The sequence below is a fragment of the Ictalurus furcatus genome, chromosome 17 (assembly GCF_023375685.1).
Source record: "Ictalurus furcatus strain D&B chromosome 17, Billie_1.0, whole genome shotgun sequence".
Classification (NCBI taxonomy): Eukaryota; Metazoa; Chordata; class Actinopteri; order Siluriformes; family Ictaluridae; genus Ictalurus; species Ictalurus furcatus.
Window position 1 is genome coordinate 7727129 of NC_071271.1, and position 24752 is coordinate 7751880.

The 24752-nt window shown below is 40.3% G+C and overlaps 1 protein-coding gene across 7 annotated transcripts in view; it reads left to right on the forward strand.

Annotated features, from left to right (window-relative positions):
- The window catches only part of sytl2b (synaptotagmin-like 2b), a 32272-nt gene extending 12288 nt beyond the window's left edge, over positions 1-19984 (forward strand). For 5 of the 7 annotated variants that reach the window (XM_053646903.1, XM_053646904.1, XM_053646898.1 and 2 more), the window contains 13 exons: positions 1488-2462; positions 3566-6214; positions 10791-10886; positions 11196-11249; positions 11402-11496; positions 11857-11970; positions 12163-12332; positions 13339-13441; positions 13630-13791; positions 14078-14156; positions 14659-14758; positions 18343-18548; positions 19830-19984. In XM_053646903.1, the coding sequence (XP_053502878.1) occupies positions 1488-2462; positions 3566-6214; positions 10791-10886; positions 11196-11249; positions 11402-11496; positions 11857-11970; positions 12163-12332; positions 13339-13441; positions 13630-13791; positions 14078-14156; positions 14659-14758; positions 18343-18548; positions 19830-19972 (4946 nt within the window). In that variant the 3' untranslated portion in view covers positions 19973-19984. The remainder of the gene's footprint in view (positions 1-1487; positions 2463-3565; positions 6215-10790; positions 10887-11195; positions 11250-11401; positions 11497-11856; positions 11971-12162; positions 12333-13338; positions 13442-13629; positions 13792-14077; positions 14157-14658; positions 14759-18342; positions 18549-19829) is intronic. The other 2 variants (XM_053646902.1, XM_053646900.1) reach the window with 2 other exon arrangements.
- Positions 19985-24752: the final 4768 nt, after the last annotated feature.

Sequence of the window (24752 nt, forward strand, 5' to 3'; positions counted from 1 at the left end):
TAGACCATCATCAGTGCATAAAAATCACACAAAGTCTTAAATATCACCTAACAATCACCAACGATAAATTAATGAACACATCATAATTTGTCAACAAGAAATATAATTATATTTGCCAATGAGAAGAATTTTTATTGTGAGCCATACAATACCATACCCTATCAACTGAGCTTTTCCAACACTTCATCAGTAGTCAGCAAGAAGTGTGACTCATCCAATTCACCAATGACTACAATCTTTATATTATAACATAAAGGTTATCAAGATAGATGCATAAATAAATATCTTAATATGCAGACATGTTCATTAAAAATACAACCTTCATTAAAATAATCAAATGCAGACATTTGGCCATTTTGAGCACATCCACTTTTGAAGTGCAAATGTATTTCCTGAAATTCATAGAATATTTACTAGACTTTCCAGTCACATTAGAAAATGCTTTCTTTGTGCACTTTGTGTACCTAATAAACTGGCAGCTTTGTGTATACATATACACTCACCAACCACTTGATTAGGAACACCCGTATACCTACTCATTCATAGAATTGTCCATTTAGCTACTGTAATCATGTGGCTGCAGCACAATGCAGAAAATCATGAATCAGGTCAAGGGCTTCAGTTAATGTTCACATTAAATTTCAGAATGAAGGAAAAATGTGATCTCAGTAGCATGGTTCTTGTTGCCAGATGGGCTGGTTTAAGTATTTCAGAAACTGCTGATCTCCTAGGATTTTCATGCCCAACAGTCTCTAGAGTTTACACAGTGGTGCAAAAAACAAAAAACATCCAGTGAGTGTTAATTCTGTGGGCAGAATCGCCTTGATAGAGAGGTCAGAAAAGAATAGCCAGACTGGTTTGAGCTAGCAAGAGGACTATGGTAATGCAAATGACCACTCTTTACATCCATGATGAGCATAAAAGTATTAAATTATGGACAAACATCAAACCTTCGGTTACAATAGAACACCACACCAGGTTCCCACTCCTGTCAGCCCAGAACAGGAATCTGAGTTTACATTGGGCATAGGCTCATTAAAACTGGGCAATTGAAAAAGACCAGGTGACCTGCAGAACCTCTTCTCACTGGATGTCCTTTGGTTTTTTTCACCATTCTGTGTAAACCTTTGTGTGTGAAAATCCCAGGAGTTTCTACAATATTCAAACCAGCCTGTCTGGCATCAGTAACCATGACACAGTCAGAATCACTAAGATTAAATTTTTTCTTTCTTCTGATGTTCTGAGGTGAACATTAAATGAAGCGTTGACCTGTATCTGAATGATTTTATGTACTGCGTTGCTGCCACATGATTGGCTGATTAGATAATTGCATGAATGAGCTGGTGTCCATGTGTTCCTAATAAAGTGTCTCAGTGAGTGTATAAATAAAGTTACTTGGTTAGAACCTGGTTCATGGATGTAAGTTATTAAGTATGACTGTTTCAATTAGTGGTGGTTTACTTATATTTACTTGCATACCTCTCCAGCAGAAGTGCTACCTTCACTAGAGACTCATGAAGGATCAGAAATAGAAGCCAAGACCAAAGTGGATGATATTTTACAAGAAACAGCCCCTCGTCAAAAACCTGTGCCAAAAAAAAGAACGAAGCTTTTTAAGCTCGAGAACTCAGTTGCGGACAGCACCAGCTCTACCTCCACCCAGAGTGTGTCTACAAGTTCTTCTGTATCCACACAAAGTGTGTCTACAAGCTCCAGCAACAAGTCCCCTGTGTCCACCCAGAGCATGTCTACAAGCTCAGACAGCAGGTCTACTCTGTCCACTCAGAGCATGTCTACAAACTCAGAAATCAGATCCCTTCCACCAAAAAGTATCCTCAAACACAGTTCCAGCTGCAGCTCCAATGACTCCAACATCAAAAGCCAGCTACCTCAACCACTGAAATCCCTCAGTAGGTTTTCCACAAAGACTGGTCCTGAACAAATTCTTGAAGAGAATGCAATAACCCAGGAGAGGATAGAAGAGTCTTCTCTCAATTTAAAAGACAAAGAAGCATTGAAGCCCACTTCACCACTGAAGTCTACCTTTCCAAAGTCACGACTGCCAGTCCGATCCTCATTGCTGTTAAATAATCCAACACAGACAGCTCAAGAGAAGCCAAAAATTCAGCCACGACTGAGTCTGAGTTCTAGCACACAGTCAAATGATGAAGAAAAAACAACAGACATACTGCATACAAAGCAAAAATGTGAAAATAGTTTAAATTGGTCAGTCTCTGCAGAAACAGAAAAACAAAATATAGCTGATGGTGTAATGAAAGAACCTCTGTCCAATCCTAGAACAAGGCTCTGGTCACCATTTGAATCCCTGTTAGCCAAGCCATTAAATGAGAGCACTACCATTGAAATCTTACCTAAGAACCTGGAGAAAGACGACAGTAAGACATCCACGAAGGAACATGAAAAGACAGAAGAAAAAGGGGCCCATCCTTTGAACAACACAGGTATGAGCAACTATATTATTCTGTTTTCAAAAATTGGTTATTAGATGTGTTATTAGAAGGTGTCTTCACCAGTATTGGGGAGAAGTTAGCTACAGGTAATCAGCCTACTAGCTTTTATGAATTAAACAAATCGCAGTGTTCAAACTATTGTTGATCCAAGTTCAATACTTATGTAATTATAATCAGTGTGTGCACCGTAGGATAGATTCTTTTAGTAATGAAACCAAGACTGTCAAACATCCATGGCCATATTAATGTTCATGCATGTGAACATGCATGGTTTTTTTTTAACCTATGCAAAGGGAAAATGAGAATACTGTCGACATTCAAGACTTTAAGCACCGATTTAAGGTAAATCACATAAAGGTGGACAGCTTGTTATGTTATTGTTATTGTTGTTGATTAACTAGCTAGTTAAGTTATGAGGGTGATCAGGAGTGATAGCATTTGGGTGATACTAAAAGTAGTATTTTCTGCCTAATAGCTAATGTCAGCCAGTATGAAATAACAAGCAAAGATGTCAAGCATTATTAACATATTGCACCAAATGCCACTAATTAATTCAATATTATATGAATTACCTTATGCCCATTAATCTTAACTACTTAGATAGTTAGATATAACCAGAAACTAACTGAACAGAGTAGTGGATTGATCCTTTTGGGTGTCTGTTCCTTTTTTGACGTTTGTTGTTTTACATTTATTTAATGTTAACTGCTTCTTACTAAGTGTGGTTTACAAACAGAAAATCAAAATCTCTTTGGCATACCCTGTAAGGTGTGTCAAAATTTTTATTTTGTGCAGTAAAAAAGCTGTACAATGAAATGAAAATGTCAGTTGATTTTCCTCAGTTTGAGAAAGTAGCTGTAGTGAAGTTAGCTACGTTTCTAGTAGCTTGTAGTGTAACTAGGTACTTGTTAAAATGTAGTTCAGCTGTAGTTTAGTTACAGGTACTTCAAATCACAAGTATCAGTTGCAAAGTAGCATCATCAACACTGGTTTTCACACACAATCTATGGTTGATAAATTGTTGTTTTATATTAACCAAAATGTATCATAGTTTTTATTTCTTTTTTAATCAATAATATATTGCATTTTTTCAGCTCAATTTGTATATGAAGCCAGCAACCCAACTAATGCCACCAATAAGACTGATGCTTCACCTGTGGCACATGAAAGTGACTACAGGCCACGTCCATTCAATAAAAAGATAACTAGAGACACAAACATGAAAACAGTGGATTGCAAAGATCCTCTCATGGTGAATTGCCATTCTCACAAAGCCTCTGAAGGACAGGGAGACTCCATTGCTAAAGTTCTAGAATGGTTCAGCAGGAGCTCAGACAGCAGTGATCAACATGACTGTGAGGACATTATGCAAAACACTGAGGATGATATCAATATAGAGGACATTGACATCGAAGATGAGATCAATTCAAGACCCAAACCAGAGAACAATGTTTACTTGATCATTCCAAGACATAGGGATGAGGATACTGCTATGATGAATGATATATTTTTCAAAGAGAGAGATTTAGCAGTAGAGCTGAATGTGGATAAGAAAGAGCCTTCTATAAATTCTCAGAATGTTAAGGATCTAATTGTTCAGACTAAGCCACTGAACAGGGAAGCACTTCCTGCCATGGGATCATCCACTCTATTCAGCCACAGATCACCACAGGACACCTCTAATAGACTGTTAGACCCTCAAAAAACAAGTCCAAAAGAGAAAGTGCTAGAGACAGTTAGCAAAAAAGAAGAAAGCAGAAATGCTGACAAGACAGGAATTCCAGACAGTAAACCCACTCAACATGAACTGGCAGACCTTGAGGAGAGTCATTCACCAGAAATTGCCGATTTGAGGTCACTGTGTGATAGAGGTACCACTGAGGTATCAAGGATGCTAGTGAGTAAACCAAACATAAATTCTGAAAAGGAAAATCTTGACCAAAATAATGCTGTCAGGAAGGTGACTGAGTATGAAGAGGAACCAACCAAAGTTGACATTATTCCAAAATATTCTGTACTTGAGAACAAGGAACAATCACAGCTAAAGGACATTTCTAATGTAGATGAGATACAAGCTGATGACATCACCTATGAACATTTAAATAAAAAAGAAGCTAGTGTCAGAGATAAAGCAAAAGATATGCAAGCACCAATGAGTAATATAAATCAAATGAAAGATATAATGGCTCTGAGAACCACCTCAGACAAAGATGGTACGAAACTTTTGGGCCAAAAATCCTTATCTTCACTAGACTTTGGGCTCCAGATAGGAGACCACAGCAATGAAAATGTTGGAGAAAATGTTAATAGTAGTGAGGAAGGACGTACGACTGCAGCAGTACTAGACCAAAAAGTAAAGACAGAGGAAAAAGATTCACAGCTAAAACCTCCACCAACATCTGGTGTTCACTCACAGCAACAAAATCCTCTCCCATTAGCAAAGCAAAGCAGGCAGCAACAAGACATCAGGGCAGAAAGGATAAAAGAGCTCAAATCATTCTGGGAAAGAGAGAAATTGCAATCAAAGATATGTATGAAATCAACAGCAGCAAATGACACAAACTCATCTGTGACATCTACAAAGCTGAATAAAAGGTTCACCAAATCAGAATATGATCTTAGATCCATTGGCAAAGAATCAGAGGCAGAAACTGCGAATTTTACAGTTCTTCCACTACGAGACAGAATAGAGAAGGCAGTCACAGGAGAAGGTATGAACAGAGTACAGTTCAAGATGCTCCGTGACTTCTGGGCAGGAACTAGCAAACAGTCATCCAATTTTGAAAACAAAATTCAAAACCCATTAAGTCATGAAGTTAGTCATGGAAAAACTCATGAAAAGGTAACTCATCATGAACTAATGGATGCAAAGCACTCTTTGAGTCAAAATGTTTGCCCAAACCAGTCAGATAAAGGGTTTGGAAATGATAGTGAAAATGCTATGCCTCCAAAGACAGACAGAGGGCTCCAATCACCTTTAAAAGAGAAAACTGTTGTCAAACATCCTGATACTGGTACCACAGCTAACTTGTACATCTCTCCAGCTGAGCCAGCTGTTCTGAGATCATCCCATTGTCCTCAGCCAAATAGTGGCTCACAGTTATCTCCAAAAGATCCAGCATCTCGTAAATCTCCAGGGATGCTCAATAAAGAATCACTGCAGCACACTAGAGGTAGTGGCAAAGGAAGAGTAAATTCACTTCGACGTGCCACCAGCATGTTTGCAATAAACATGGAAAGTCAAGATCAAGATTTACCCTTGCAGTCCAAGAAAATATCTGAGACACTCCTCCCACAGCTTGGACATACAACAGAAAGTACAGTGGTACCATCCACAAAAACACCAGAAGCTAATTTAGAGGTGAAAAAGTCTCCAGAAATCACCAAGAGTAAGCATAAAGCCATTGACAAAAGCACTTCTGAGGATTCTGATTCTCAACCACTTGCCAGGTCTTTTGTTCCACGAGACTACCAGCATTACCTGGGAATCACAGAAAACAGAAGCAAGCACATTTCTCCCCAAGTTAAAGAGCAGATAAGTGAATTAGTCTGCACCTCATTTCAGACAGGTAGCGTGAGGTGCTCTCCTGAGCAAGCTGACACTCCCCTAGACTCTGCAGAACTTTGTACCAGCAGAGGGAGCATGGGACTGCGACCTAGTGCACATGCTGGTGAAGAGGTCAATCCTGAGACCTTAATCAGAGTTGATTCCTTCTCTGGGGCAAGTGGGAACTGTGAGAACTGTGAGACATTTTTTTCTTGTTTCCAAAACTTTACTAATAGAATGTTTAATGTTCATAAAAAGACAAAGTAGTTGCTTTAAACAGCTGCAGGTGAAGTGTAACTCAAAATCCAAATTGAATTGTTAGGAAAAAGCTGCAAAACTCACCCCGTCTAAAATAAAGACACTTTACTGGGTTATAAACATTACATTTTAGCCCATATGAAGGCCTTGTGAGTGGGCTGAGTGTTGCAGTGTATTATATAAAAATCATATTAAATGTTCTCAAAAATATTACATTTTAATGTTGTTAAGTTTAGGGGGATATTTAAAATTAAATACTTTTCCCCATAATTCACATTTTTACCAGCTCAAAGAATTTGACAGCTGTGAATGGATATCACATGGCATGCAATTTGTTGTTCCCTTTCAACATAGCATGAGCTTCACGCTGTTGGAAATGCCCTCGCGCATGACCAGATCTGAAGCTTGTGTAACATCATGCCTATTTATAGGCCTGCCGTGATCAGGTGACATGGCAATTAATCGTGTCACGTGAACTGTGCTGTCAGCCTTATTATCTTCAGCGAGACTGCATGGCGGTCATTTGTGTAATACGCGCAAAGACTCTTAATTTCCTCTCTATCTTTTTTTTAAAAAAAGAAAGAAAAATCTACTTTTCTGTCCCTTTAAAAAAAGAGAGAAAAGTATGAGTGAGAGAGAATTCAGGAAGTGTCTCACGCCTTGCTCCCGTTTCATCACAGGGGGAACGGACAGAATTTCAGTGTAAAATGTCTAGGGGTGGAGCACACCAAGGCAGCCCTCGAGAGGTCTGACTGTGTACATTGTGAAGGCCTTAAAATTAGGCAGCTCTGCTCATGGCTCGCTCTCTTCTCGGATGAAGGGACTTGGGTTTCAGTTTCATCTCGTATGGATCTTGATCTCTGCTGGATTTTGGAGCTTGGGTCACGACTCCTCCTTCCGCAGTGGTAAGCCAAAAAAAAAATCCTCGAGGAGCCAGAAGGGCTCCCCTTTTTTCCAGAAGTGCATGATGAAATATCACGCTTCTGGGGAAAACAATACACTAGCCGTATTTATAACGCCGCGACATCGGATTATTCGGCCATCATGGGAAATGAACAGCATGGCTATTTAGCTATGCCAAAGGTGGAGGAGGCGCTTGTGAGCTACCTCTCTCCATCGATTTCTGGTAATTTAGGGGGGGTGGCTTTGCCTTCCAAGCCATTTAAGGCCACATTGGTGTTGATGGGCAAGACCTATGCGGCAGCGGGTCTCGCTTGTTGGTCACTGCATACAATGGCAGTGTTACAGGCCTACCAAGCAGACCTGCTGAGTGAGCTTGACATACGGCAGCATTCAGCCAGTTCCTTCCCTGTTGTATTGAGTTCGCCAGTGCTAGTGAGAGAAAGGCACAGAAGGTGAGTGTGGCGGCCCACCTCCCTCCAGAGAGCCAGGGGGACTGGGCGGCCACAGTCGCTGCCTGCTAATAGGCCTTATCTGAGAATGATCATAAAGGCCAAGCAGACAAAGAAGGAGTGGTCCTGAAGGGCCACGGAGGGATGTATCAGGGGTTGTATCATGAGGTTGTCCCCTGGTCAGTGTGCTGTCACAGGGCAATGGAAATCTGATGCTTTCCCTCCAACAGAATGTGGAAGAGCTAACATCACTAAAAGACCATCTGTCAGTGTGGAAACTACTGCCAAATGTGCCTCCATGAGTTCTATCTACCATAGAAAAGGGTTACCAGGTCCAGTTCAGAGCTCGACCCCCTGGTTCAGAGGTGTGCTCACCACAGTAGTCAGCACAGAGCAGAGCCCGACGTTAGTGCAGGAAGTAAGATCCCTCTTGGACAAAGGGGCCATAGAAGATGTACCCCATTCTCTGAGGGAGGGAGGTTTTTACAGCCATTATCTCCTGGTCTGCAAAAAAGATGGGAGTATGCAGCCAATTTTAGATCTGCATCATCTGAATTGTACTCTTCGGACATACAGGTTCAAGATGCTGATGCTCAAACTTATTGTTCCACAGATTCAGTTTGCAGACTGGTTTGTGACAATAGATCTAAAAGACGCATATTTCCACATAGAAATATCGCCCCATCACACAAAATTCCTGAGGTTTGCGTTTGGAGGCAATATTGGGTTCTTCCCTTCGGGCTAGCTTTATACCCTCTTTATACCCAGCTATAAACTATGGATGACTATTTAATTCTAGCATGATCCAGGGAACTGGGTCCAGGGAAAAGTGCTTTCTCCAGTGCAGAGGACAATTTTCTAGGGGTTATATGGGATTATACTATGATAAGGGTGTTTCTATACCCAACATGCGTTGGCTCAATCCTATCAACATTGAGCAAGATAAAGCTTGATCTGGACATCCCATCCAGTCTCTATGAGAGACTGTTGGGGCTTATAACACCAGCAGCCAACATCATACCGTTGGGCCTGTTGCACATGAGACCGTTTCAGTGTTGGCTGAAAGGTCAGGGGTTTTGTCATAAATGATGAAACCTCTGAGAGTAATCAGTGTCTACATGATTTGAGAATTTGGAGTTTGGGTTTCTACCTTCGAGTCACACTCTAGGGGTGTCTCCTTATCGCAAGACAGTAATGACAGATGCCTCCCTCATGGGCTGGGGCACAGTCTTAGATGGCTGTCCAGCTCACAGTCTCTGGAGTGGCATATAAATTGCCTAGAGATGCCGGCTGTATTTCTAGCACTGAAATTCTTTCTTCTTCAACTGAGAGGTCACAATGTGTTAGTTGTGACAGACAACACAGCGGTGGTCTCATATATCAACCACCAGGGAAGGTTACTTTCACGCCCCCTGTTCAGACAGGCACAACTAATTCTTCTCTGTGCAGAGGAAAAGTTTTTATCAGTGAGTGCAATGTACATTCTGGGCAAAAGGAATGTGTGGGCAGACATCCTGTCGAGGCAGGGGCTGAGGCCCGGGGATTGGAGGCTCCATCTACAAGTGGTGGAGTCCATATGGCGGAGGTTCGGCATGTGTTCGACTCCGAGGAGACAGCACACAGTCCGTTTTGGTTCACCCTCACTACTCCCACACCATTGGGGCTGGATACCATGGTGCACATGTGGCCAAGGTCACTTCTGTACGCTTTTCCCATTCACTCTGCTCCCACAAGTACTGGCGAGAGTTTGCCAAGACCGCCCATGTCTTCTGATAGTAGCACCTTATTGTCCAGCTCAAGTGTAGTTCTCAGAGATAATATCCCTGCTAGATGGCATTCCTTGGGAGATTCCCATCCGCAGGGATCTACTGTCTCAAGCCGGAGGGCTGATTTATCACCCTCAGCTGGAACTATGGAAACTGTGGGTCTGGCACCAGCTCATAGATTCTGGTCTCGCAGCTGAGGTTGCAGAGACCATGTTGAATGCTAGAGCACCACCATCCACGAAGAAATTGAATGCGCTCAAGTGGCTACTTTTTGTCTCATGGTGTGAGGAACGTCAGCTAGACCCAGTAAACTGCGCAATAGCTGCAGTCCTGGAGTTCTTACAAGAACATTTCTCAGCAGGGTTGGCCCCTTCTACTATCAGGGTCTACGTGACTGCCATTTCGGCCAGCTGTGACTGCCATTTCGGTCTTGCTATGCCTCTGGGCATAAGGGCTCATTACACGGGGGGCCACCTCCTTGAAGGCTTTGTTCAAAGGGGTACCCTTACAGGATGTGTGTGTGTTGAGGTGGGGTGGTCTATGCCGCACACATTCATTCGATATTACAGCATGGATATACATTCCACCTTGGGCTCAAGTGTCTTGCAGTGACCCTCGGGCTCGGATCTTTTTGAACAGGCTATACTCTCGGTATGATGGAGTGGGTATTCTCATTCCCACAGCGTGGAGCTCACGCAACGGTGAGTTCCCTTCGAAAGGGAACATCTGGGTTAGGAATGTAACCCTGTTCCCTGAGCAGGGAACGAGACCTTGCGTAGCTTTGTCATACTGGGGCATGCCTGTGAATTGCGTCTTCGCTTCAGATAATAGAGCCTGACAGTGCGTTCACAGGTGCCATTTTTATATCATGCGACGTGCTTAATTGCCACATCACCTGATCACGGCAGACCTATAAACAGGCATGATGTTACACAAGCTTCAGATACCGGTCACGCGTCAGGGCGCTTCCCACAAAGTGAAGCTCACTCAACGTCTGATCCCCTTCTCAGGGAACAGGGTTACATGCATAACCCAGATGTTCGTGCTACAAACTGGCAGCAATTTTTAAACACTTGTGCTTGTACCCTCAAACCATGAGTCAGACCCACCCATTAATTTTTGTAATGGGAGGGGGTTGTGTCTTTGCTCCAGCTTTGTAGTATGCTTTTTATGTTGATAGATACTTCTTTTAGGTTTGATCTTGTTTTATGGAACTGCATGGGGTGGTGGTAGCACAGTGGTTAAGACATTGGACTTGATCAGAATGTCTTGAGTTCAAATCCCAGCACCACCAAGCTGCCACTGCTAGGCCCTTGAGCAAGGCCTTTCACTCTCAATGGCTCAGTTGAATAAATGAGATAAATGTATTGTAAGTCAATCTGTTTCACATGTGTAGCAGTCACTGAGGGGAGCCTAGTTCAGGAAGTGCTGAGACGGGCGGCCACTAGACCTGTATACCATAAAAGCCTCGAAGACATTACTGCAGTACCAAGTGAGCATTAGTTGTATTCATTGTGGCACAAATTATGAGTCATGTGGGAATTCCTTTGGTAGATGTAATTAAGCTGATCTTTTGAAATATCTGCCAAAAGATTACAATGCAGTATCTGTATATCTGTAATATTTTCTCACAATCTGTAACTACATGTCTTCTTTACATTTTCATGACTCTATAAATCTCCTCCTGTAGTAATGTTACAGTATACCTCTTTTGTCTGTATGGTGGGTAAAATGTTTCATTGTGCATCACAGAATACGCTCGGCATTTTAATATGTGCTGTTGTGGTCCGATCTTCCACAGGACAAACTAGAAAAAGTAAACACGTGGATGACTTCATGCCTAGCAGCTACGCACGTATGAAGCTTTCTACCTGCACAAATTTTTAAAAAAAGGTTTTAGCATTTGAAGTTCTGAGAATATAAAAGGATAAAACAGATAACCATCCGATGTTCTTTTTTATGTTTTCTTTTATACATACAATGTATGTATAAAATGTATCTATACAGTCTCCAGCACTCCATCACCATCCTCATCTTCCTTCTCAGATAAGGAGCACTTGAGGAAAATCAGCAAATCTGTTCCTTCTTTCCTGGAGAATGAGGTACAGTATGATTATATGAAATGTTTAGTCAATGTAATCTTTCTTCTTTTGGACAATTAAAAAAAAATAAGGAGTTCCCTGCCTTATTTTTCCCCAAAATATTTTCATTAATCAGGTCATTAAATGTCATGATTTATCAAAACCTACAGAATTGTAAAACAGCAGAATTATATGTTATATCTGAGATATATCTGGTAACAATCTGAGATTTGTTAGAGGGTTCATTTACAGAATTGAGCAATAACAGTACTGCTGTATTTAATATTGATCAACAATACTTATTTTATATATATATATATATATATATATATATATATATATATATATATATATATATATATATATATATATATTATCTAGAATGATGGAGATGTGAGTGACTCAGAGTGCAGCTCCCACAGTGGCAAGCACTGGAAGAACAGCAGCCCCCAAGCTAAACTTAACAGCAACTTGCGAACGTCCACAGTCTCTTCGGTATGTTGATGTAATGAATTTGCTTGATGTCAAATTTAAATAAGTTTTATATTAGAAGATTTTCTGGTGACAGTCTCTGTAGGATATCACCAATTATCTGTCACTATCATAATGCACTATCATAATCTAATACTACTACTACTACTAATTGTCCTGCCCTTCAGTGCTTCAGCATGTGTTTGACACCCACAGATGAGCGGGAGCATAATGAGCATTTCCAGTGCAGACTTTGCAAATGTTAACGTTCAAGGGACCATCCAGTTTTCAATCAACTATGTCCAGAAGTTGAGGGAGTTCCACATCTTTGTAGTTCAGTGCCAAAATCTGGCTGCAGTAGATGTGAAGAGGAATCGATCTGACCCGTGCGTAGTCTAGAATATTTGTACTACCTCAGCCTGTTTGTCTGTGTGATATATTGTCACTTAAATAAGAACACTTTTAGCCCTGCTCATTCATACAATTATCAAATCAGCCAACCATGTGACAGCAGTGAAATGAATAAAATAATGCAGATACAAGTCAAGAGCTTCAGTTAATGTCCAGAGCAAACATCAGAATGGGAAAAAATGTGACTGAGTGACTCACTGACCATGGCATGATTGTTTGTGTCAGATGGGTACTGCTGGTCTCCTTGGATTTTTACACACAGCTGTCACATGTACAACAGTCTGTTTGTGAAAAACAAAAAAAACATCCAGTGAGCAGCAGTTCTGTGGTGGAAACGATTGTAGATGAGAGAGGTTAAAGCTCACCTAAACTGGACAGTTGAAGATCGGACAAGGTCATCTAATCTTTTTCCAATCTTCACCTTTCCAGTTTCAGTGATCCTCAAGGTTCGATGTGTTGTGTGTTCTAAGATGCTTTTCTGTTCACCATGGTTGTAAAAAGTGACTATTTGACAAGAAGGCTACTATAACTCAAATAGTCACTCTAACTCAAAAATATTAGGCGACCTTGTCCAATCTTCAACTGTCCAGTATAGGTGAGCCTGTACCCACTGCAGGCTCAGACTCCTGTTCTTGACTGACAGGCATGGAACCCGATGTGGTCTTCTGCTGTTGTAACCCAACTGCCTCAAGGTTCAACATGTTGTTCTGTTCACCACAGCTACAAAGACTGGTCATTTGAGCTACCATAGCCTTCCTGACATCTTAACTAGTCTTGCCATTCTTCTCTGACCTCTCTCATCAACAAGATCTTTACACTCTTGAATTGTATCTGCATGAGATTTAGCATTGTGCTGCTGACAAATGATTGACTGATTGGATAATTGCATGCATGAGCAGATGTACAGGTGTTCCTAATAGTAGGCAGTGAGTGTATATTTGATCAAATATAGATGCTTACTCATACTTGCTCTTGTTTTAGGTATGTTAAAAGTTATCTTATACCTGACACCGCCCATTTGGGAAAAAGAAAAACATCAGTGAAAAAGAAGACCTTGAACCCAACATATAATGAGATTCTAAGGGTAAAGATTATAAAATAACTTAGACATGTAATACTGTACGTACATTAACTGCCCTAGGATATTTATTTGTGGTGGAGTTAAATTACAGTCCAAACAATAAAAACATAGTTACATATATATTTATACATATAAACATAGTTATACATTTTAACCAGTATATTTTAATTTCTTTTTTTAATCTCATACAGTATAGAGTTCAAATGGATTACCTAAAAACCCAGATCCTTAACCTGTCTGTTTGGCACAATGACACATTTGGTCGCAACAGCTTCCTGGGAGAGACAGAGATTGAACTTTTCAAGTGGGACTTTGGAAACCCTCGGATTAACTGCTTATCCCTCAAACCAAGGGTATATTATGACTCTTTTGATTATTAGGAATTCACTGTATACATTATATTTAAGTGTCCGACTTTAAAAGCACTTTAAAATTTACATTTTCCAAAACTCTAAATCTTTCTGTTTATATGCAGTTTTAACTGAAAAAATCCATGATTTTAATGTGCTCTCAGATTTTGGACCCCACTGTATATTTGTATCTAAAAATAATTATATTTCCATTTAAGAAATTTGAGGTGTTGGATTAATCTGTTGTAATAAAGATTTGTATTAGGCATTTCAACATCTCTCTTTTCAGACCAGGAGTAGCATTCTGCCCATAGATGATAGAGGCGAAATGAGACTGGCCGTACGGTTCTTACCTCACATCTCCCTCTGTAAGAGCTGATGACTTTACTATGACTTCTGTAATTTCTTAACATTTTAAATCCAGTCAATGCAAGCCACACCCTGTCCACACATTTACTCTCTGTCATTTTATAAATCCTTTAGGCCAACTTTCAAACCTTTTTAAAATTGAATAAGAAAACTCCCTTGTCTAGTAGGGGTTCCCCACAGACTACATTATATAGAGAACCCCTGTTGTAAATAGATTCATGCAATTAAATTCAGTTTTATTTTCATTTAGTCACTGTCACAATGCAGCTTATGAGCAAGCCAGAGACAGTGACAAGGAAAACTTTAAGTGGAACCAAACTCAAAAGGGAAACCTTTGTCTTCTGCATGACACCAGATAGTGGAATTATAAATCATTACAGTGTGCAGATGTGAAGATTAAAGAAAAACAGTATTAATGTACGTGTATTGCTAGGATTATTTTATTGGTGTTAATGTGGCATTTCTTTTATTCCATGTGTTTCCCTTGTCTCTCGTTTCCAGCAAAATCAGTCCTAGGCTCAGGTGAAATTCACATCTGGGTCAGAGACTGCAAGAACCTTCCTCCGATCCGAGGTGTAACTATAAACCCATATGTGAAATGGTAATGTCCTCAACGAACATAAGCTATTGGTATATGGCACCGATGCTTTCATTTTTTTGCTCTTCTGTATTGTGTAATCATGACAACTAATCTGCATCTTATATATGCAGCCATGTGCAGGCCTGCTATCTCTGGCTTGTCTGTATGTTGCAGGAGAATTAAAGTCATGTCCCTGAAATCTATACAGTATAAGCTGCATCACACCAGCTTCAACATCAAAAAACAAATTTCATACTCTAAAGTATGTACAGTTTTATATATGCATTTTTAACCACAGTAACGAGGGCACCCAGAAGCAGAACACAGACACAAATGTTGGAGGTTAAATGAGATTAATTTAAGGTATGAGTGAATAGGAGAGTGTGGGAGGGGAGGATTCAAACTCAAATCATCAGTGGGCTGCTCTGACGGTGTGCCACAGGGAGGGGGGAGTAAGACAGAGCAGGAGAGTGGGTTGAGCAGTGGAGCCAGGAGCATTGAAGCAAGCTTGAGCAGTGGAGCAAGGAGGCAAGGTGACGTCTCCAGTGGAGCAGGGAGGCAAGGCGAAGTCCCCAGCAGAGCATGGAGGCAGGGCGACCTCCTCAGCAGAGTAGGGATGGTGGGAGATGGCTCTAGCCAGGATTGGCACCCCCTCCTCAAAGAATTCCCAGAGGCGGCACATGGCATCGGGCCCAGCTATGACTGACTAAAAGTTATAGCCCAGACACTAGACACTTCAGCTTCCTTGCTGGAGGATTAAGAGTCGATTACGTACCCCCTGACCCTCCTGAATTCTTCTGCAAGGGGAGCTGGTAAAAGCGGTACTGGAACTGCTGCAGGTACGGGCTGGCTGGGCAGGGGACTAGGAAACATCTAGAGGAGCTGGCCTGAGATGTAGTTTAGCAGCTGTCTGGTGAGCTGTCTCTAGCTGGCTTGCTCTGGTGTGGCTGTTCTCAGGGCGTTCACAGAGCTGTTGGGTTTGCTGTCTGAGAAGCGCATCTCTGCTCGACAGAGCTGAGCGCAGGGAAGCTGGTTCTGTGGGTCCATATTGGCCAGATCATTTTGTTAAGACCACAGGAACAAGGGGACCTAGAAGCAGGACACAGACACAAATATTGAAGGTTAAACGGATTTTATTTAAGGTAAGGGTGAATAGGAGAGTGCGGGAGAGGAGCATGATGGGGTGCACCTGTCGAGGACGGGATTCAAACTCAGGTCGGTGGTGTGCGAGTCAAGTGCACAATTGAAGGGCCAAGTGAAAGGTGAAGCCGGTCTGGGTATAGCAGGAAGTGAACAGGCAGGCTGGGTGAGCTGTGCACCTGGAGCACAGGGAGAAACACAGAGGAGAGCGAGAAGGACAATGACATAACTCGTCATAGTGAGCTGACCCCGTAAAAGCTGAATCTTTGATTGAGAAAGTTATTGTTATCCTAACAGCATTGATACTGCTGATTCTTATATAAATCAATTTTATTAAAATAATATTATTGTTTATATATTTTAGTGGGGTAAAATACAGCAGAATGGATGGAGCATGTCTCACCACTGGTGTAGATTTATACACTAGTTAAAATAGAAATTTTGTGCTTGACAAAAAGCCACTTGGTCCTCAGTATCCACAAATTAGTTGTTTTGTTGTTTGTTACATATATAATAATTACAACTGTTGTATTTCATTAAGATTTAGGTCAAGTTGCCTATTTACAACCCCAATTCCAAAAAAGTTGGGACAGTATGGAAAATGCAAAAAAACTAACAAAAAGTGTCATTTGAAAATTCAGTTCACCTTGTACTATATTGAAAACACGTTATTAACACATTATTTGATGTTTCACTTTGTGAATTTAATTTGTTTTTGAAAAGATACACTCATTTCAAATCTGATGACTACAACATACTCCAAAAAAGTTGGGACAGTTGACAGTTTACTGCTGTGTAACATCACCTTTTCTTTTAATAACACTTATAATAACCCTTTTATAACACTTAACTGAAGACACCAGTTAAGTTTAGCAAGTGGAATTTTCCCCCATTCATCCATTCTTCAGCTGTTGTCCTGCTCTGTATGGCAGCATATGTTGCTCTAAAGTGTGTACATATCTTTCTGCATTAATGCTGCCCTCACAGATGTGCAAGTTATCCATGTCATGGGCACTGACACACCCCCATACCAGGGCAGATGCTGGCTTTTGGACCTGGCGCTGATAACAGCTTGGATGGTCCTTTTCCTCTTTGGTCCAGAGAACACGACGGCTGTTTTGTCCAAAAACTATTTGAAATATTGACTCGTCGGACCAAAAAACACGATTCTACTGTGCTACTGTCCATCTCATATGAGACCGAGCCCAGAGAAGTCGGCGGCGCTTCTGGACAGTGTTGATGTATGGCTTCTGCTTTGCATAGTAAAGCCTTAACTTGCATCTGTGGATGCAGCAGCGAATGGTGTTGACTGACAAAGGTTTACCAAAGTATTCCCGAGCCCATGTCAGGATATCCATTACAGACTCATGATCGGAAATAACGCTCATTCAGAAGTGGTTTTCGGCCTTGCCCTTTATGCACCGGATTTGACCGAATTCCTTGAATCTTTTAATTATATTGTGCACTGTAGAAGGTGAAATGCCCAAAATCCTACTGATTTGTCTTTGGGGAATGTTGTCCTCAAAGTTTTGGATTATTTGCTGATGCATCTGTTGGCAGATTGGCGAGCCTCGACCCATCCTTGCTCTTGAAGGACTAAGCCTTTTGTGGAGGCTCCTTATATACTATGATTAGACGATTGCCTGACCTGTTTCACATCACCTTCTTATTTCAAATTGTCACATTGCTATTAGTCCTAAATTGCCCCGTCCCAACTTTTTGGGAATGCGTTGCATGCATCAATTTCAAAATAAACATTTATCTTCAAAAAACTATGCAGTTGATTAGGAAAAACATTAAATATCTTTATACATTTTTTTAATACAAGTCAAAGTACATTTACAAATCAGCAGTTTCCATACTGTCCCAACTTTTTCGGAATTGGGGTTCTATGTTGAAGTGTCAATAGTGAACATCTGCACTGTCAGGAAAATATCTTATTCTTGCATCTGCACTAAACAGGAGTCTCATGAGGCAGTGACACGTGCATTTTCGAATGCAAAATCCCATGCAGATTTTGAACAGCATCCACTTCTGCAGTACTCCACCTACTTCAACACAGTGCATTGTTACTAACCATGAAAATAGGAGCCAGGTGCAAATGCAAAAAATAAAAACAAAAACAAACAAACAAACAAACAAAAAAAAACCACCCACAACATCTTAGAACATTATCCTTATGCCAGAGTGAAAATTCTGTGATATTCTGATTCCTGTGATATAATTTGAGTTAATTATTTAAATATAACTTAATTCATGCCTTCTATGATGGACATGCATTTAAAGTTCATTTAAAGCCACTTAACTTTAACTTTCATTTAACTTCCACTTACATTAAATTAAACAACTCACTCTCTGTCTACATTTACTCAAGTGTTATCCCCAGTTCTGTCATGATTAATGTTATATAAGTTATTGTTATATTAATCCTAGAGCACCTGTTTTGTGTGTGTTTGCTTATACAGTTTTGTGCTGCCAGATACCAGCAAAAAGAGCTGCCAGAAGACACGGTTGTTAAAGAGGACAGCAAGTCCTGTGTTTAACCACACAATGGTGTATGATGGATTCAGGACAGAGGACCTGAAGGAGGCCTGTGTGGAGCTCACAGTGTGGGACCATGAACGACTGGCTGATCACCTGGTGGGAGGACTGAGACTTGGCCTGGGATCAGGTACAGAAATGTTACTGGCACTAGAAACCTTTATAAACTTGAGCTTACATCTTTCTTTGTGTCAATTGATGTGATGTTGGTTTAACATAAACCCATATGGTTATCAGATTATTAGATGTTTCAGGATTATTAGATTTATTTTTTATGGTATGGTAAATATTTGTATGTACAAACAATACAAAATTAGTATTATAAGGACTGGTTATGCTAAATTGCCCCAGGTGTGAGTGAGTGTGGAGAGTGTTCATGGTGCTCTACAATGGACTGGCATCCCATCCAGGCTACAGTGTTTCCTGCAAACGTGTTCCAGGGACAGGCCCTAGCTCATTTTCAGAAGATAACTGAATGAATGAAAAAACTTTTATACGCTGACCTTAGTCCATTTAATTAATTCCTTGTCAAGTGCTGCCTAGTGCTTGCCTATTTGCCAATCACCTTTTATGATTTTACGATTATTGCTTGCATTTTCTGGTTTGTCTGCTTCAATTATGGATGCAATCACGAAATTCTGAGTGGCCCCACATCACCCATATGCAGACTTTGTACTCCTGGCTGGGGTGTTGTTATTTGCAACTCCAGTATTGAAACTGGGAATGCTGCACCACATACTGTTTCGATTTTAGCTGAATGCTCATCTCCTGTCAGGCATATGACAATGGCACATGCCATTATTAGTGTTCATAGACCCTGAGGCATTGGCCAGTACATGTTTTTTCCCTGTAAAGTGGAAATTGGAATGTCAGTTGTCTTGAAAAAATATCTACTGAGGTTACTCACACCTGAGGTAGGCTGAACACAGAGGTAGTTTAATTCATTCAAACCCTGTGGGGTAATGTTTAATTAGAGATGCTGTGGATGACACTGCAGCACATCTGACAGACTATATAACAAGTGTGTTGATAGCCCCATTCTGTCTGAGCAGGCCATGCTTCCATCTGTTAATGTGTGACCCAAGAGCCCTGATGGACCTTCACACAACTGTAGAACAAGAGTTAAATACATACCTTCTGTTTCACAGATTTAATGATTCGGTACTTCTACTTTCTTAATAAAGCCCTTCTCTTTAAAACCTTCTTTTTTGGTCATGCTGATGTAACACATTGGATTGCATTGCATTTAACATGTGCTGCTACTAGTACACAGTACTGCTACTAGTAAGTAATTATTTAAAAATAAAAATACTACTACTACTACTACTACTAATAATAATAATAATCTAGAGTAATATTTAAAAAAAAATAGAGCTCAGTAAGAACACTTTTTCTTCCATTTCTCTCACAGGGCAGAGTTATGGGGCAAACGTGGACTGGATGGACTCCACTGATAAGGAGGTGGCATTATGGCAAAGAATGATGGATTCGCCAAATGAGTGGGTGGAGGATGTGTTGCCTTTGAGAATGGTGATGACAGCAAAAAATACTTAAAAAACATTGTTTGAAAATGCAAGAATATACACTCACAAGTACTTTATTAGGAAAACCATACTAATACATAGCAGTGCCTCCCTTTGCTCTCAAAACAGACTCAATTCTTTGTGGCATGGATTCCACAAAAGATTCTGGTCCATGGTGACATGATTGCATCACGCAATTCCTGCAGATTTCTCAGGTACACTTTCATGCTGCGAATCTCCCGTTCTATCACATCCCAAAGGTGTTCCATGGATTCGGACATGGTGACTGGGAAGAACATTGAACTCATTGTGATGTTCATGAAACCAGTCTGAGACGACTTTTAATTTGTGTCATGTGCATTATCATGCTGGAAATAACCATTAGAAGATGGGTAAATTGTGGCCGTGAAGGCATGCACATGGTTAGCAACAATACTCAAATAGACTGTGGCATTCAAGCAATGATTTATTGGTATTAATGGGTCCAAAGTGTACCAAGAATACATTCCCTACACCATTACACCACCTCCACCAGCCTGGACTGTTGACACAGGTTGGAATAGGTCCATGGATTCATGCTGTTGGTGCCAAATTCTGACCCTACCATCTGTGTGCATAAGCAGGAATTCATCAGATTAGGGTTTGATGAACCAGTCTGGCCATTCTCCATTGACCTCTCTCACCAACAAAGCATTTCTGTCCACAGAACTGCCGCTCACTGGATGTTTTTTCCTTATTGCACCATTCGGAGTAAACTCTAGAGACTGTTCTGCATGAAAATCCCAGGAGATCAGCAGTTATAGAAATACTCAAACAAGCCCATCTGGCACCAACAATCATGCCATGGTCAAAGTCACCAAGATCACACTTTTTCTGCCTTCTGATGGTTGATGTGTTCATTACCCAAAGCTGCATTTCCTGTATCTGCATGATTTTATTCACTGCTACATGATTGGTTGATTAGATAATTGCACAAATTAATATTTGTACAGGTGTTCCTAAAAAAGTGCTCAGTGAGTGTATGAATTGTATTTTTAATAATATTACTCAGTACTTCTAATCATATAGTAACATTAAAGAAGTGAATATACATTATATTAGCATTTTTACAACCATCCTGTTGATATTTAAAAGCATATTTTTTATATTCAGCTTTAGATTGTGGAGGATATTTGAATCAATTAAACCGGGTTGCACACTGGACGAGAAGCGCAGTGCCGTGCCATGCCACACCATGTCTTTAAAAATCGAACACATTGTATTCTATGTGTACGCACACCAGCAGCGCCACTCAGCGGTGCCCAGCTACGACTCTGGAGGCTGCTTAAAATCCTGCCGTGCCATAGAGCGCCATAGCATAGATTTGCATTCAATTACATTATATTTGTCCTAAATCGTCATTAATGTACATGCTGACTTCACCTAGGCTGCAAAATACATTTATACTTTTACATTCATAGTTTTACAGCTTGAATAAAGTCTAAACATATAGGGGAAAATGTATAATAAACATAGCCCAGCTTGTTACTGCAAGTTTTTCCTTTGGTCCATTTGGTGTTTGGTAATTTATGGGCATCCCTGTGATGTCAGGTCCAATAACTGACAGCAGATCCTCCATCTTATCTGCACTCGTTCTGAAGTACAGCAGGTGCTTTCTGGGCTTAATTGTAGCTCCTGAACAAGGTGCTGATAAGCTCCAAATTGTTTTTTCAATTAGAGGGTGTACCCAAATTGCTCCTTTTTTGTAGTTGACGACGTAAAAGTAGCAGCACAGCAGTTTTTTTTGTTGTTGTTGCTGTAAGACAAATTTTTATTTGTTTGGGAAGAATCGGAAAAACAGGGCATTAATTAAAAAAGCAGATCTTCATACTGTAGGTTACTCGATTCTACCACGTCGACGAAACCATAACTTTACGAAATGTTAAATATAGGTTGCAAAGAAATAATACATCACCAGTTATGTATAAAATATGTTATTTAGATAGACATGTACATATCAAATAACCTCTTTGGTTAACGTTTCTAATTGGGCTAGCTAGCTAACGATATCTAAATAAATAGATAGTTACTACTGTTACTATGTAACTTCAACTTCTACATAGTTGCATAGACAACAGATACAACAAAACAATAACAGATTTACCAACATGATATAGAGCCTATTTATTGATTAACGTTCAAAAGCCACCTATTATTAAATTTAAAAAAAAGAAAAAAAGTTAAAAAAAAAAAAAGTTAAAAAGTTAAAACTCACCCATCTTGCATCTCTTGCATCAGGAGTCTTGAGTTTGAGCGTACAGAATGTGTGCGTGTCCGGTGTGCGATGAGTGTGAGTTGTCCTACCCGTGACGCGGCACGGCCCTGCGCTTCTTGTCCAGTGTGCGACCGCCTTAACAGCATTTGGTGTTACCTACTTTGTCAGCAACTGTCATACCTATGGTCATTTTAACTGAAATTTTAAATTCACCTAATAAACTGATGTTTCATGAAATGATAAAAGTTTCTGCCACATTGGGCTTGTCTTATGATGCAGAATTTATTGTTTAGCAAACTTCCAGTTTGGTGGTTTACTTCTTAATAGATTACATCACAATTGTAATGTTATGCTGCACACATAATCTGCACTATGGCACGTTCAGGATCACAGACTGTAAACAGCTGTTGAATTAGCTGTCAGAATTTGTTTCCTTATGTAGGCCATTAAGCTTCCACAGTGCTAAAAGTTTGACCACTTCTTGAAAATTTAGTATTTAAGAGCATGTATTGTTAAATGGTCAATTGATGGCTATGTAGAAACCACCATAATCCCTTGTGTTTCCCTGATTTGTTTTTATATATAAGCAACATAGAACTTATATAAAGGGAGTATTATATCTTTTACAGTTTTAGTCTGTGATATTGGACATTCCACTCAACACTATGATTCCACAATTCAAAGGTTTTTTTTCTGTACATCATATTTATATCCCACTGGTGATACCATGAATCGCAGCAAACACAAAGTTTGCTCAGTTCATTGCTCAGTTCAAGGTGGTTGTCAGCTGGCAGAAGCGGATGTTGTTGCAAAAATAGTGCTTTTATTGAAAGAAGTGGAGCAAACAAATCCAAAATGTGAGACAAAATGAGGAATTGGACCCAGTCCTCTTGGTTTGTGGCACAGAAGGTTCTCAGAAACCTGTCAATTTCTTGGCTCACTCAACTTGGTCGTTGGATTGTGGGTGGTACTCAGAGGTGAACTGTGAACTGTGTGCCTCTATGATGTCCTCCGGGATACAAAAGTATCTGAATGTGTGTTAAACGAGGCTCTCAGCTGTGGCAAAGGCAGGTAGTAGGCTGGGTAGAGGAATGAGGCACAGTAATTTCGAGACTCATGGTGATGAAGATCATTATGATCATGTTACCTTGCGAAGAGTGGAGATCAGTCACAAAGTCACTAGCTAGATGGAATATATTTATTGAGGGGCATGACTCTGAAATGTATTGGTCTTGTGATTGGGCTATTTCCCAGTCAGTGTCCCATGAAATGGCACCCACAAAGCATGACTACCATCTGTGTGCCTAAGCAGGAAATGAGATTCATCAGACTAGGGTTTTCCAGTCTTCACTGTTTTGTCTGGGGGGGTGTAGGATATAGTCATGATAGGGACTCTGCATTGGTCATGACATGACATTTGACATGCTCCATGTGAGACTGTACCTGGGTAATGTGTTCAGCTTTGGTCCAGGAGTAGATCAGGATATTGACTATATAGGTGATGACACGTGAATTCAAGAAGTCCTGGAGCACTTCATGAAAGCTTGGAACACTATAGGAGCATTAATGAGCCCATATGGCATGATGAGGTATTCATAGTGTTCGGTGTTCATCACAAAGGCAGTTTTGCATTCATCTCCTTTTCAGTTACAAATCAGGTTATATGTACTTCTGTTCTGCAACTTTGTTCAACTAAGGTCGGAGTCTGCCATCTTTCTTTTTCACAAAGAAACTGGTTGTGGCTGGTGAGGTGGACAGGCATATATAGCCCTGTGTCAGTGCTTTGGAAATATATTCTTCCATAGCTTTGGCCTCAGTGAGTGAATGTGGGTATACATGCCCCCTTGCACCAGTCACTAGCACAATAGTGTCTTTCTGATAGTGGAGTCATGAACAATGAACTTTATTGATGCAAGAGAGGCCTGTAGTTCCTTTGATGTCGTCCTTGGCTCTTTTGTGACTTCCTGGATGAATCGTTGCTGTGCCCTTGGAGGAACTTTGGAAGGTCCACCACTTCTGGGAACGTTCATTGCTGTGAATCAGGCCTGGTTGTGTCTAGTCCAGCTGAAACCCATTATGAATGCAGTTTCATAGATTTAGGAAATTAGTAGCTACAGGGGCAAATTCATTTTCACACAGGCCCAGTTGGTATGGGATAACTTTTTAGCTACAATAAATAACATTATCATTTAAAAACTGTATTCTGTGTTTACTCGGGTTGCCTTTGTTTTATCTTAGATTTTGTTTTCATTTCTGAAACAATTTAATATGACATATACACAAAAACTTTTTCACACATCATGTGTACAGTCATGTCATATTAGAACATCAGAAACATTATCATTAATTTAAAAAAACACATTTCTGAAAAGATCTTATGTAATTTAGGAAAATACATGAAATATCAGGATGAAAAAATAACAATGCATATGCTAAAACAGAACATAAGGGTTAAAATGATTGTGAGGTTAGATTTGCATCAAACTAACATTTTTAGCCAGATGAGGAACAACACCTGACCTCAATAAAGTTCATATTTATATAAAGATTGTATATA